Source organism: Saimiri boliviensis, chromosome 11, assembly GCF_048565385.1.
Source record: "Saimiri boliviensis isolate mSaiBol1 chromosome 11, mSaiBol1.pri, whole genome shotgun sequence".
Lineage (NCBI taxonomy): Eukaryota > Metazoa > Chordata > Mammalia > Primates > Cebidae > Saimiri > Saimiri boliviensis.
Window position 1 is genome coordinate 53595704 of NC_133459.1, and position 14402 is coordinate 53610105.

At 34.9% G+C, this 14402-nt stretch overlaps 1 protein-coding gene across 3 annotated transcripts in view; it reads right to left on the reverse strand.

Annotated features, from left to right (window-relative positions):
- The window catches only part of USP24 (ubiquitin specific peptidase 24), a 160402-nt gene that overhangs the window by 75871 nt on the left and 70129 nt on the right, over positions 1 to 14402 (reverse strand). For all 3 annotated transcript variants that reach the window (XM_010350843.3, XM_039473839.2, XM_074380874.1), the window contains exons 13-23: positions 12477 to 12584; positions 12174 to 12269; positions 11922 to 12083; positions 11682 to 11729; positions 6240 to 6347; positions 5437 to 5586; positions 4718 to 4849; positions 3785 to 3896; positions 1681 to 1757; positions 564 to 704; positions 324 to 377 (exon numbers count right to left, since the gene is read on the reverse strand). In XM_010350843.3, coding sequence (XP_010349145.2) covers positions 324 to 377; positions 564 to 704; positions 1681 to 1757; positions 3785 to 3896; positions 4718 to 4849; positions 5437 to 5586; positions 6240 to 6347; positions 11682 to 11729; positions 11922 to 12083; positions 12174 to 12269; positions 12477 to 12584 — 1188 coding nt within the window. The remainder of the gene's footprint in view (positions 1 to 323; positions 378 to 563; positions 705 to 1680; positions 1758 to 3784; positions 3897 to 4717; positions 4850 to 5436; positions 5587 to 6239; positions 6348 to 11681; positions 11730 to 11921; positions 12084 to 12173; positions 12270 to 12476; positions 12585 to 14402) is intronic.

Genomic DNA, 14402 nt, shown 5'->3' on the forward strand with positions numbered 1-14402 from the left:
GAAAAAAAAAGAAAAAGATTCTATTAGAAATATGGAATGTATAGACGACCTATTTTCTGAAGACAGTACCTATACTCCAAAAGGGGAGGAAGGTAGATAGAGTGGGGAAGACAGGTGATGAGAGGGAGAAAGATTTCCTATAAAGTACACTTAGATACTGGGCAAACATCTGTCCCCTATGCCAACATATGGTACTATTGATAAATTCTTCAATAGGATCCAGCCACAAACATCAGCATAACAGATTATCTAAAAATATAAAATTAGGAAAAGGAAAAAAAGCATTTACTTCAAAGAGAGGTTAAATAAAATTTGCTACTCACTTCTAATCTTGTGTAGCAATCAGCAATAAATTTCTTATGTAAAGATACCGAATCCTGAAAGAGTATATGGAAATTACAATTAGTCCTTGGCATTTAATTGTAATCATTATTCAGGACAAAATATCAAAATAAAGAAGCCAATTTTTGGTCATGTCAAGGATCATTGCTTATCACTAAAATATATATATATATGACTTTCTGCTTTTTGTGTATGAGAAACTTCTTTCCTTAGATACCTACCTTCTTTAATCTAGGATTTAAATTAATATAACTATAGTTTATGATTAGCTGAATAGCTTCGTTAGCAATTTCTTCATCAGGTGATTCCATGGCTATTTTCCAAATGAAATCCATTCCTATCAATTCCAGCTTTTCTACATACTGCTCAAAAGAAAAAAAATTAAATTAGAAAGCATATCCAGATCACAAAATTACAAAATCACAGACAATTATTTTGTTACACCATGAGTCCACACCTCTTCAGTTCAATATGAATTAAGGCTGCAAAACCTCAACTACATATGAAAACAATAATATGGAACTTTAAAAAGCACCCAACCACAGACGCACTGGGCAAATTCCATGGGTACCAGGACAGGTATGGCGATATCTCTTTAGACATCCCTAGACTCAAACTGGACATCCAGTTTGACAGGCTACTGAAGAAGAAATAGAGCAGGAATGAGATGGGCACCATTTTCATGAGCTTTTCTTCAAAAGGAAACACACTCAAGCCTGAAGTGGTCACTAACTCTTGGGGCTCAATCTGGTCTTTCTAAAGCTCAGTAAGAAACAGCATTCTTACCATCCAGGAAGCCATGTCCTGAATGAAAAGGACTCGGGGAAAAAAAAGTTAATTTTTGCCCCCACCTTTTTAAAAAGGCATGTATAAACATAAATATAAGCTGTAGATCCTAGTTTTCTTGCTTCACTGTCTATTCCTATATTTTTCTCCCCAAATCCCTGCCATTGTGATCCTAGAATGATGACTGTGCTTGCTTTTTAGGTACATGTGAATTGTTGGATCTGATGAGTTGGAAGCTTAGGTAAACGATCCCTGCTCTGCATTCATGTAGCCACAGGAGGCCACTGACTGTCCCTAGATCAGCCAGAAACAGCGGGAAGTGAGGAGAGAGTGGTGTCCTCCCGAGTAGCTGGTGAGACAGGGTAGTGCAGGAAGGAGCCTCCCTTACACTCTAGGAGAAGCTCTGTTATCAACGTAGTAGCTGGCAGTCAAGGAGATGCCATTCTTAAAAATAAAATCCATGTTATCTCTCAAATATAACACATTTTTTTTTCTGAAATCAAGTTATACTAGATTATCCAAACTATCTAGATTTGAGAATAATGTACTTACCAACTGAGCTCCTTGTCTTTTCAATCGATGATCACAAAGATTCACATTTTCAAAAAAAGTCTTAAATAAGTTAAAACCTGTAATTATAGAATGTCAAATAAATTCACGTACTCTAGGTAACACAGATAATCAACGAAAAGACTCAAAGTGGTTCAAGAACTAAAACCATAAAACTCTTGGCAATGGTTGCTTAGCTATGGTACCAAAAGCAGAAGCAACAGAAAGAAATGTAAGTAAATCAGATATAATCAAAATTCAGTGCTTCAAATGACACTACCAAGAAAGTGAAAAGACAACTCACATAATGGAAGAAAATACCTGCAAATCAAGAATCTGATAAGGAGCTAGTATCCAGAATAAATAAAGAACTCTTACAACTCAACAATAAACAGACAACCCAATTTTAAAATAGGCAAAAGATTGTAAGATTTCTCTAAAGAATATACACAAATGGCCAAAAAGCACATATAAATAGATGCTTAATATAATTAGTCACCAGAGAAGTACAAATTAAAACTGTTACATTTGGCTGGGCATGGTAATCTCAGCACATTAGGAAGCTGAGGCAGGTGGATCACCTGAGGTCAGGATCGCCTGAGGTCAAGCCAGGCTGGTCTTAAACTAAAACTACAAAAATAAATACAGAAATCTATTAGAAATAACAAAAATTAACTGGGCACGGTGGCATATGCCTACAATCCCAGCTGCTCGGAAGCTGGGGTAGTTGAATCACGTGAACACGAGAGGTGGAGGCTGTAGTGAGCCAAGATCGTGCCACTGCACTCCAACCTGGGTGACAGAGCTGTCTCAAAACAAATGAACAAACAGACAAAAAAACACCCATGAAATTTTGATACCATTTTATAACCATTTAGGATGTCTAAAATAAAAAAAGGCAGATAATAACAAGTATTGGTAAGAAAGTGAAGACACTGGAACTCTCATACATTGCTGGTAGGATTACAAGATAATGTGGCACTTTGCAAAACAGGCAGCTCCTCAAAGGTTAATTATATGTCACAATCTGACTTCTAGATATACATTCAAGAGAAATGTACTCGTAGCTACAGAAAAACTTGTACATGAATGTTTATAGCAGTATTAACCATAATATCCAAAAAGTGGCAACCATCAAAACGTCCATCAGCTCATGAATGGATAAATAAAATATGGTATACCCACATAGTGGATTATTATAAAGCCATAAAAATAGAACAAAGTACTGATACATGCTACAACCTGGGTGAACTGTGAAAACATTATGCCTTAACATTATGAAAGAAGCTAGAGACAAAAGATAACATTGTATGATTCCACTCATATCAAATGTCCAGATTAGGCTAATCCATAAAGACAGAAAATAGATTAGAGGCTGGATAAAGGGAGGAATGGAAAGTGACTATTAATGGGTATAGGGCTTATTTTTGGGGTGATGAAAATATTCTGGGATTGGAATAGAGTGAAGGTCACATAATTTTGTGAATATACTAAAAGCCACCAATTGTACACTTTAAAAAGTGAGTTTTATGGTATGTAAATTATATCTCAATTTAAGAATTCAATAAAAAGAAACACCTGAGAGGAGGATTTCCATACTTTAATAGTTAATTTAATTTAATGATAAATTTTATTTTATGATATGTAAATTATATCTCAATTTAAGAATTCAATTAAAAGAAACACCTGAGAGGAGGATTTCCATACTTTAATAGTTAATTTAATTTAATAATAAATTTTATTTTATGATATGTAAATTACATCTCAATTTAAGAATTCAATTAAAAGAAACACCTGAGAGGATTTCCATAATTTAATAGTTAATTTAATTTAATAATAAATTTTATTTATTAACAGTAAATAGTTAATATTATTCTGAATCCTTTAAAAAGACAATTTGATCTAGCAGGCCATATGATTTAAACACTAATTATAAGATTCCATTCATATAAAAAGGAATTTGAGTACTAAATATGTTTTATATGCACAAGAAAAATTCTAGATATTCCTAACTGTTTAGTTGCTTCTGAGAAGGAGGATTACAGGTAAAGGAAAGAATAACACTTCTTACTTAAAAGTACTGGAAAAAATGAAAGCTTTTTCCTACCATTCATAGTGATTTCATATGACTCCAATTTAAGAATTTTCTCCTTGAATAGCTGCTGCTGCACATCACTCTCAAGATCATGCTGCCCTTTTGTAAACCATTCAAAACACATCTGTGGAGTAAGACAGTATTACTCTATAACTAAGATCTATTGCAGGCAAATACATATTCCAAACTGGAAAAGTAAAGATAAATTAATACTTCAAATGTTTATATTGTCAAAATACCACTCAAAGCTAAAATGCTTGGAATTCTGAAATTAAATGAAGCAGTTACTAGCCATCTTTTCTCTAGATAATGAAAATATCTACTCATATTTTTCACTGGATTTTGTACTTGGGTTTTTCCATCAACATTTACTGCCTGCTTGCTCCAGGCACTATGCTGGGCACTGTCACACAGTGAACCCTTTCAACAAGTCTATAAAATAGTTAATATTATTCTGTCAAACAAGATGAGGAAATGAAATTCACTGTTAAAAAATGTCAAGGCAGGTGTTTTGCTCCTGATTTAATCTATCTTTGGCTGTTTAATTATAGTTTAAAAAAATTTGTCCAGGGACCAATTCTTTTTTACTGTTTTTGGGGTGCAACATCATTATAGGAACTCAAAGTTTTCTGTTGGTAACTTAAAATTAGTTTCATGTGGAGGGGAAAAGAACTTAAAATATATCTAGAATTCTTTATCTATACTTATTTGGTTAAATTTGGTATTTTATCGAGAATGGTATCAAAATTACCAAAGAACTTGCACATTTATTTTTATCATGAATATATACTATATAAAACATTTTTTCAGCACTTCCAGTTCTTGGCCCATACTATTTATGCGTATATAAACTGAATATAAAGTATTTAGAAGATGTGAGACATACAGAAAAAATGAACTATGTAACATTTCTTCCTTCCTTTATCCATAATACCATCTTCTTACCTCTCTATCTAGTTCACAAACATCCTGGCCAGTCACAAGACACTCCCAGATCTCCCTGGCACGATTCCAACCCAGATACAGAGTAGCTTCTTGCAAGAAAAATGCCAGAAATTTTAGATGTGCCTCTAAATACTGCAAAAAGAAATAATGCTACTTAGTTAACTCCAGGCATTCATTCCTAAAAGCAACATTAAAACAAAACTAAACTTTAAATTTTAACAACAGTTTTACTTAATCCTTTTTCATATAATTTAGGGTAAAGTAAATACTAAAAATAAAAATCTGTTTACAAGTTGGTAGTATAACGTAATAGAAGCTATCTCAAGTCTATTAGAAATCTGATTGATTTTGGGTGTCAATAAAACGTAATTACAGCAATCTCAAAGTAAAATACTATAAACTCACAACTGATGAGTTAAGATTTTTCCTAATTTTTAAAAAGACAATAATATTACTGATCAATTGATTTGAAAAACAAAACCCATTATCCACAGAATTAACAATTATTATTTCAGAACAAAGACAAAAAAAGATGTTCATTCCTTCATCATATGAAAGATAACCCACAAACATCAAGATACAAAACTGTTCCATCATTATAAAGATAACCTCATACTACTCTTTATAGTTACAGCTAACAAAAATTCTTTTTATAGTACAAGTATAAAAAGGCCAAATGAATGCTGTAAATCATGAAGCAAAAACACAAGGCCTGATACCTCCCGGTAAGTGTACCGGCCATCCACTAGCGTTGAGCCACTTAAGCCTCCCTGCCCGGCCACAGCAGCTGCAAGCCGATGACAAGCGATCAAACTTCCAGTTACCAATTTCACTATTTCAAAATTTTTCTTCAAGTCTTGAATGATGCTCTTGGCAAAAACAAAACAAAAAAAGTGATAGTGAGAACCTGCAGTTATTCTGTTGGTTTAATACTGCTATTTAAGGATGTAGTCCTAGGTGAGACAAAGCAAACATAAGAATTTCCTCATTCAGTATTTCCTATGTACAAGTAAATAAAATCAATCTGTACATTTACTAGAAAATAAACTTCTTTACTAACATTTGCCATCTAAAAAATATTCCTTTTATTTAAAAAAAGTCTTTAAAAATAACCATTTCACTTCCTGTCCACTTTTCTGGATCATTCTTCCCAAGTCTATATACTGAGGAAATTCTAGTACTTTAAGCAAACTAATCCTTTTGTCTTACAAAACAAGCTTTACAATCTTTTCAAACCAATTTTAAAACTACCATTCTAACTTTTAAAAACTGGCTTAATTATTTCAAAATCAAGCAAATAAAAAGGAAATGAGTTAAGGAGATATATATATATATATAAAGTTCCACAGAAATGAAAGCAGAGTGATGCTTAAACTCAAGATTACTAAATAAATGATGTAAGTGAATTACATTAATAACCCAAAAAACAGTGACTATAAACTCAGTAATTTTAGTCATGTTTTGTTATTATATAAGGTCATGCAAGTAACTGCGTAATAATAAAAAATAGCTATACCCTTACCTTGTCTTGCTTTTGATAGGTTTGTTTTATGAATGAGCGAGTAATTTCATGGAGCTGACGCAAAGCTGGTACCACCCATACAAACTGGGGATTATTAAGCTGAGATGACTAGAGTTAAAAAGAAGTTACATTAATTAAATTTAGAATAAACAGCAGATTCATTTATTGGCTATAAAAAATTTCCAAGTCAATCAGGTTTACTGTTACACATTTTATTTCACGCTTTATATTGACCATTTATAGCTTATCTCCATGCACTCATAAATCAGTCTTCAACTTCTTATTCTGCATGCAATTTCCTAAGGACAAGAACTGCAAACAGGAGTGGATGTGAAGTGACAGTAAATGTACAGGGGTACATCAGCAAAAAACAGACAACAAGGAATTAGCAACTTCAGAGGATAGATTAAGTAGCACAGGCTGCTAAGTCATGTTGACACAAAATAAATTGATGGCCAAAGCTTAACTTGGATAATACTGAACTGGATGGTGGAGTAAGAATATTGCTTTCTATAATTATATGATTAAGATACCAATGATATGATCAAGACACTGATAGTGGTCTAAATACTAAAGAAAATATTCATAATCTGTATTTCCTAGTTAAAACACTTTCATAAGAGGTAATTCTACCTTTTATTATTACAGACACTTTACACTTATACTGTACATTTTTCAAACATTTTCAAATATATTGTTTCTGAAACTGCTACATGACAATCGAGATCTTCATAGTACAATCTAAAAAGTCTACTGTTCATGTAATACTCTTTATAAAGAGAATTGCTTTTTTAATAAATAGCATCTTTCGAAATATGAAATTTCAAAATTCGGTAAAAATTTCAGTTTAAACATGACTATTAAATCTCTAACCAAAAAGCTGAGTAAAAACTTAAGTCCTCAGCATTCTTCAGAGGCTAAAGTTTTTGTTTTAAAGCCTCCTTGTTCTATCGAGCCTTAGTGTAAGATGAAGACTCTTGTGGAGGGGAAACATACTTTTGGTGTCTTTGTAGAAAAACATCTCACTATTGAATATGTAAATATGAGCAAGTTATTGTTACACAATACTTTTTTCCTTGCCTCATAGAGATCAGCCAATCATCAATCAGCAAATACCGTATTTCCTAGATTCTAAGACACAGACTTCATATATTTTAACATTTCTAAAATTGACACTTTAAACAATTATGTCAAAAGAAACTCACTAGCCACTAGGCACAGAAGTAAGTTTTTATATAGCTGTGCTTACCTGAGTATGTGCAAACTTAGCTGTACACAAAAGGTATTTGTTCATCTACCTGTCATTTCAGTTGTTACCTGGTATAGGTAGTACCGTAAACAAGAATGGCTTTCTCACTTAAATTTGGAACACTAATTTGTTACTTAAATATTATGAAAAAGATTACACCCTAATGCGGCACTAGCCAGCTGTGTGCATCAACACAATTAAAATAAAAGAAAATGGTCAGTGGTCTCACACTAAAGCATTTTCCAAAGCCAGGGGAAGTTGAGATGACAGACTCATACTCTTTGAAGGGCTATATCACTCAGCAGTAAATGTCTCTCTGTCCTAATCTGCACCTTATTTCGAGAGAAAGTGTTTAACTTTTAACAGTGTACACAACTCAATTATGAAAAAAAGCAGCTTGAGTTTTACAAAAGAGAACAAGCACACAAAACTCCATATTCATCAACATGCCTCAAAATTACACAGCCAATCTTAAAGATTTCAGAGACGTTCAAAGCATTGCTATATATAATGCAAAGCAGTGTGCTCCTATGAAGCTGTTCATAATTGTTCAAAAAAAGGCTTAGACTCAACCTCTGATTAAGAATCTAAACCAGTGGTCCATAACTGCAAAATGAACAGCTTCTTTTCTCTTCTTTGCAAATTTATTAAGTCTGAGATGCAAGCTGCAATCACTGGCATCTTAGAATCACAGAAATAAGGTATATATATATAAAAGGCCAACTACTTGTGAAATTAGCTGGAATATTTCTGGCTACACTGTAAAAGTTGCAAAATGACAATAATAGAAACTGTAAGGTTTATATCCAAACAGATACCTTCCCCAAAGGATTAGAAAATTGGGACATAAATATGAACTCTTCAGCAATAAGCAAATATATTAAAAAGTATCATCATGGCCAATTAAGTCAATTATAATGACCATATTTTTATTTAATATTGAAAATTATCCTTTGAAGTTAACTCATGATACAATAAAATTCAAAGAAAAAGTCTATAAAATTAGAATGCAAGAATTATTTCTGATAAAGCCTTTTTTAAGTTTAGCAAACAGGAAAGATGTTATTTATTTCAACTTATCTATGACATGGTGCCAAGTTACAAGAAAAATTTAAATTACTCTTTTCCAATTATAAAAGGGGCAAAAGATTGTAATGAACAATTAAAATGAAGATATCTGATAATGTCATGGAGTGGAGGTTTCATAAGAAGGAGCTAATGGGATGTCTAAATTGGACTCAACATTAGATGAAGCCTTAGAGGTCAATTGGTTTAGCCTGCAAACCTATGCCTAAATTCCCTTTATTCATTTTTTTATAAAGTGACTGACTTACAGTATTTCCAATGATGAGGAACTCACAACCTCAGAAGGAACTGAGTTCTGTTTTCAGACTGTTCTCACATAAAGTTCACTGACATTGAAACATGCTTCTACATAACTTTTTAGGAGACAGAAAAAGTAAGCTGAATGAAACTTCTCTGTAACAATGCTCTTCGTATTTAAAGAAAGCTTTCATATTTTCTTGAGTTCTCTTGTCTCAAAGTTGAACATTCCCACTTTCTCATCTGTCTGCTTTTCCAGATCTATCCTTTTACTTAGGACCACGGCAAAGTTTTTTGATTGGGAGGACGAATTCTAAAAGTATTTTCTCCTGTACTAACCACATCATATGAAAGTATCTGTACTGAGGATATCTTGCTACTCTTACTTTCTGTTAGGTGTTTTGGCAGTAGAGATGATTCAGCTATTATCTATGTGAGGCTTTCGGCATCCTCATAGGGTGAAGGGGATGAAGTAAGAGGAAGGGAAACCAACACTGGCTGAAAGCCTGTCAGGCACTATAGTAGGTGGCCTGAAGATAAACTACTTAAGGAGTATGCAGATAAAACTAACTGAGGAAAAATGAGTTTCTTTTGGTTTAGTTTTTTTTTTTTTTTTGGATGGGTACATTTAAACTTTTTAATTGAAGAAAAACAGAAGTGAAATAAGAGGGAAAGGACTGGGGTAGACAGTGGAAGGTATAGAAGCAGCAAAGGAAAGAGGACCAGGGGAGCCGAGGGTACCCTGCAGAATCTACAGAAATAAAGTTAGGAAATCAAGATCAGAATTTCTGAACACAATAGTGGAACTTGGGAATTTTAAGAGTGTCAAAAGCAGGGGGAGGGGGAATCAGTTGGGGGAATAGAGGTAGCTGAGGGTGGGAGGGGAGTTAAGAAGTGGGTGATCTTGTCTTACCCTTTGCTTAGTTTCTGTGTAGCCTGGCAGGGAGACATAATCCCCAGTCAGCCCACCTTGCTGCCTGGCAGGAAAGGGCATAGCATAGAAAAACACCTTTAGTGGAAGTAAATAATTCACCCCCCTGCCTGGAGCCATATCCAGGGGGCTCTGATCTTCCTACTGCCCCCCTTCAGCAATGTGTATTTTGTGAAAGTCCATGAAAGCACTTAGTAAATAAACTGAAAAGTGCTACATAAAAGGCAAGATGTTATTGTTTGGAATGAAATAACGGTACACCAGAATTTCTTTATTGGGAGCAGTGGGGAAATAAAAAAGAAAGAATATTCAAGTTTCACAAGTAACTCCAAAAATTCTTTTACTTTTTGAGTTTTGAGTTTTGTTATAAAACAACAGACATGAATGAAGTGACTGCAAAGAGAAGCAATAAAGATGCAGTGATGCAACTGACTAAAAAAGCTAAGAAATGCTTAGCTGCAACAAGGAAGGAATAATGGTCAGGAGGAATATTCTGGTTTCAAACGCCGTTTCCCTGGAGGGAGGGAAAAGTCCATTCAGCTTTGACCTTTTATATACAAAGAAATGGGTCTATTGCTGAGAAGAAAAGACCATTTTTCTACAGATATCCTTTTCGTATTACTATTACTACTGAAGGTTACAAACGTCTTCAATAACTCTAAATGAATTTTACTCATAAAGAGAGACTGCTAAATTATCTGTATCACTGAGCTAAGGAAACTAGAAAAATTCAAACTGTATTTGAGTGAAAAGAAAGTAATGTTGTTGAGTCAAAAGAAAAATTCCTCATAACCTGAGAATTACCAGCTCTAGTTTCCAAATACCTTTTAAAATCTCTAAAGCTGGGTTACATGTAGAAAATTCACTTGGTCACATTTCAGTGTCAGAAATATAAAACATAAAGTTCACCAATGCCCCCAACTAAACTTTATGACCAAACCCAACATAAGAAATAAAAGCCTAAGAGTCTTTTAATATACAATAAAAATTAGTTAGCGGTATCCAAGTTCCTTTAAAGAAATACTTAACAAAAGCCAAGAAGTATGTTTTACCAGTGAAATTACTAAGCCACTAGCTATCCTACCAAAAACTTTTCTTATGTGAATAATAAAATGAAAATCAGAAAGTGAAAGCTTTCCCCGTGCTAGGTTTTCAGTTTGGTCTGGGCACCCTGAAGGCCCAGGTGAGAGGACAGTGCTGCTCCAATAGGGGCTGCTGCAACAATAGACACACAGTCCAGTGAGCTGGCCACTGTGATCAGCCCTCTCAGAGGAGAGGCTTGAGGCTTAGGGACTGGAACAACAAGAGAGCTGCAATCATTACTGCTCAATCTGCAAACCACCACCTCCAAGGACAGTCCACAAGTTCACAGTAACCTAGAGCCCCAGTCCCTCTTGTAGAAGTCACTATCCAACCCTGCCTTCTAAAAGCAAGCCCCAGCAACAGGTACTCACTGAGTGACTTTGCCTACAGAATTACTCTAGGAACATGTCTAAATGAAGAACCCGAAACACTACTATGTGCCATCAATGACTAAACCTCCTTCCCTTCTCTCATTCTATCAACGTTCCTCCATTTCTCCCTAATGGGAGAAAAAAAGTGTAATATTTCTTTAGAACCCACTGTACTTATTATGCATACCTTGGATTTAATTTCAAAAAGAAAAACTAAGTTGAAAATCTTTTAATTTTATGACAATTATATGATAAAATTACTCTCTGAATGTGACACTAGATTTTTTTTCCCATTAAGGGTCAGTAACTACCCAAGCTTTAAATAATAAAGCATAGGTCATAAATATTTAGACATCAAGCTTGACTATGAACATTACTCTAAGAAACACTAAAACACACTATTATTTTAAAACTGTGATGCAATTTATTAAAAGGAATTATTAAACTAGTATACCTTTTGGTTGGTTCCATCTGCAAATTCTTACCTTGAATCCATCCTTCTTGTTTTTTTCCAAACCTGACCATTCTCCAGGCTGAAAATTCATTTTAAGAGAAATATAAGTGACTTTGTAAAAGCAATACTAATTTCCCAATCTTTAAGGTAAGAGCTTCTAGACAGGGCATGTAGTTTAATTTATGTAACAGGGGAGGAAAATTATTTGGCTCTAATTACTCAGGGAATACTGTTGGTCTAACAACAAAATCAGATCAAAGCTGAAACCAACCCTCTTAATATCTTCTATGCACTTGATGATGTAGCTCCTCTTGATTGCTTCTTTCACTGCATATGCATCACTAAGGATTGTCAGGTGCTCCTCCAAGGCCTGCTGAATAAGGCTACTGGGCAGGGTTGGAAGATGAGCCAGTTCCCAGAGTACGTCTAATACCTACAATAATATCACATATGATCAACCAGCCAATATGCAAACAGCTGCTTTGAGCATTTGTAGCTAGAAAAATCCATTTGATTCTCCTGCCTTTCCAGAAGTGGTCTCAAAGCGAGCTTCCCGGCCTATTCGTCCAATCAGGCTCAATAGCTTCTGTCTTACTCTATCACTCTCAGTCTCCCAGCTCTGTAGAATGGAAAAGACACAGGAATTGCTTCACGATCAAACTGGCAAAATATGCAAAAACTTTAAAGTTGAGCTAAAAACAGTAACAACATAAGAAAAGTACATTTAAACACTGCTAATTGGGGAGTGGGGAGGAAGGGTTCCAGGACCTCAAAAGAACTTATTTTAAGAAAATTTAAAAGTAAGCAAGTCTGACTGAATACATACCTTCTGAATGAGAACAAACAAATGATTAAGCTGATCTGAATTAAATTTCACAGCCGCTGCAGCAATAATAGTATGAATGTTCTCAATCACAGTAGATGATTGTCCTGACTGGAAAAGGAACCAGTGGAATAAAGTTAAGTCTTGGAACATGGAACAACCTAAGTCTTCCCCCTGGTAATTTACAGAAGCATAAGCAAAAATATAACAAAGATAAACTGACTGTAGTCTAATCAGCATCTACCTGCATAACAATACTGGCAATACTATACGAAGCAACCATTATTAATTGTTATCAGCTGGCCTTATTTAAATTCCTAGCAGCATTAATTCTTTAAATGAACAATGTAAAACAAAAACAAAAAACAAAAAGCAAAACCACGAGAATCAAGTTCTCAATCGGACATATTTCACTTTAAGAAGAGAACAAAGTATTTTCAAATGCTAAAAGATTTAAACTGATTGAATTATAAAACAAATGTGCCCACTTTGGGCATTTTATAAATGATCCTGAAGGTTCCAGTTGAGCATATTACCTGCCTTATTTTTCATTTTACTCATATTTTGTGATTTCAATTCATGTTTATTTATCCCATGGGCAATAAGTCTTTGCTGCAGAACTATAGACCCTATTGTCAACCTTAAGGTTAAAATTCACTTTATAACCTCAATTGTGTCACTGTCATGCCTCATTGTTCGTGTGAGAGACTGAAAGACAAGAGGACATTTTAGATTCAATTTCTTAAGAATTTTCTCAGCATCTACTAGGTATGTAGAGTCATTGATTGAATGTAGTAGGAATATACAATATATAAGTCATGGTCTCTAATCTTTCAACCTTATGTGGATTCGAAATTTATACTCGCAAAACAATTACTACATGAGTGTATTCCACCAAGGTCAAGACATAGGAAGTAATATCTTGGGTCCTGGGACTGTTTTCTTTTACTCCTGCACCTGATTTTTTGTAGTCTGCTCTGTAATGCTGGGCTGGGAGCCTGCCAACTACATTTCCCAGCTCCTCTGCCAGCTATCTTCCTGTTATGTTCTGCCAATGAGAGGAAGTGCTGGGAGGTGAGCAGCAGGATGAAGGATGAAGTATGCGTGAATCAGGCTCAGAGTGGATGCAGATGCTGGTTGTAGCAGCAAGGGACTCTGGAAACCTTGGTGCCAGGAACACCTCTTTGACAGTTCCAGCACTTAAAAGTAAAAGTATCTCCAAGAGCAGTTTCTTTTCCTTGAACTTAATATCCCTTCTTTCTTTTTGTTTCTACAACATTCTCTTTTTTTTTTTTGTTCCTCTACCTTACCTAGCAACACCTTTGTAAACAGTCCCTTGTAGTCAATTCCCTCTGTTTGATATACCTAGCATAGTTTCTGCTTCCTGACTAGATTCTAACTGATACAGTGACTAACTTAATATAGTCAAAGTGTGCTCCAGGTTTTTCTCTGGCTTACCAACTAGATGTAGAATAATACCATTAATGAAATAGACTGGAGAATGATTAGGTTTGGAAATAATGAATTTGAGATGCCAATGCATTACACATGTGAACGTGTGTTACATATTTAGATATATTGCACTGAAGCTCCAAGAAGACACCCGAATTAGAGATATAATTCATAGAGTCAACAGCATACAAATGTTGTCAAAGTCATAGGAGTTCCTGCAACTGACTTATGAAAGCTAATGCAGTGAGAAAGGGGCTAAGATCTAAGGCAGGCGTCCCCAAACTACGGCCCGTGGGCCACATGTGGCCCCCTGAGGCCATTTATCCGGCCCCCCGCCGCACTTCAGGAAGGGGCACCTCTTTCATTGGTGGTCAGTGAGAGGAGCACAGTATGTGGCAGCCCTCCAATGGTCTGAGGGACAGTGAACTGGCCCCCTGTGTAAAAAGTCTGGGGACGCCTGATCTAAGGCATGGAAAA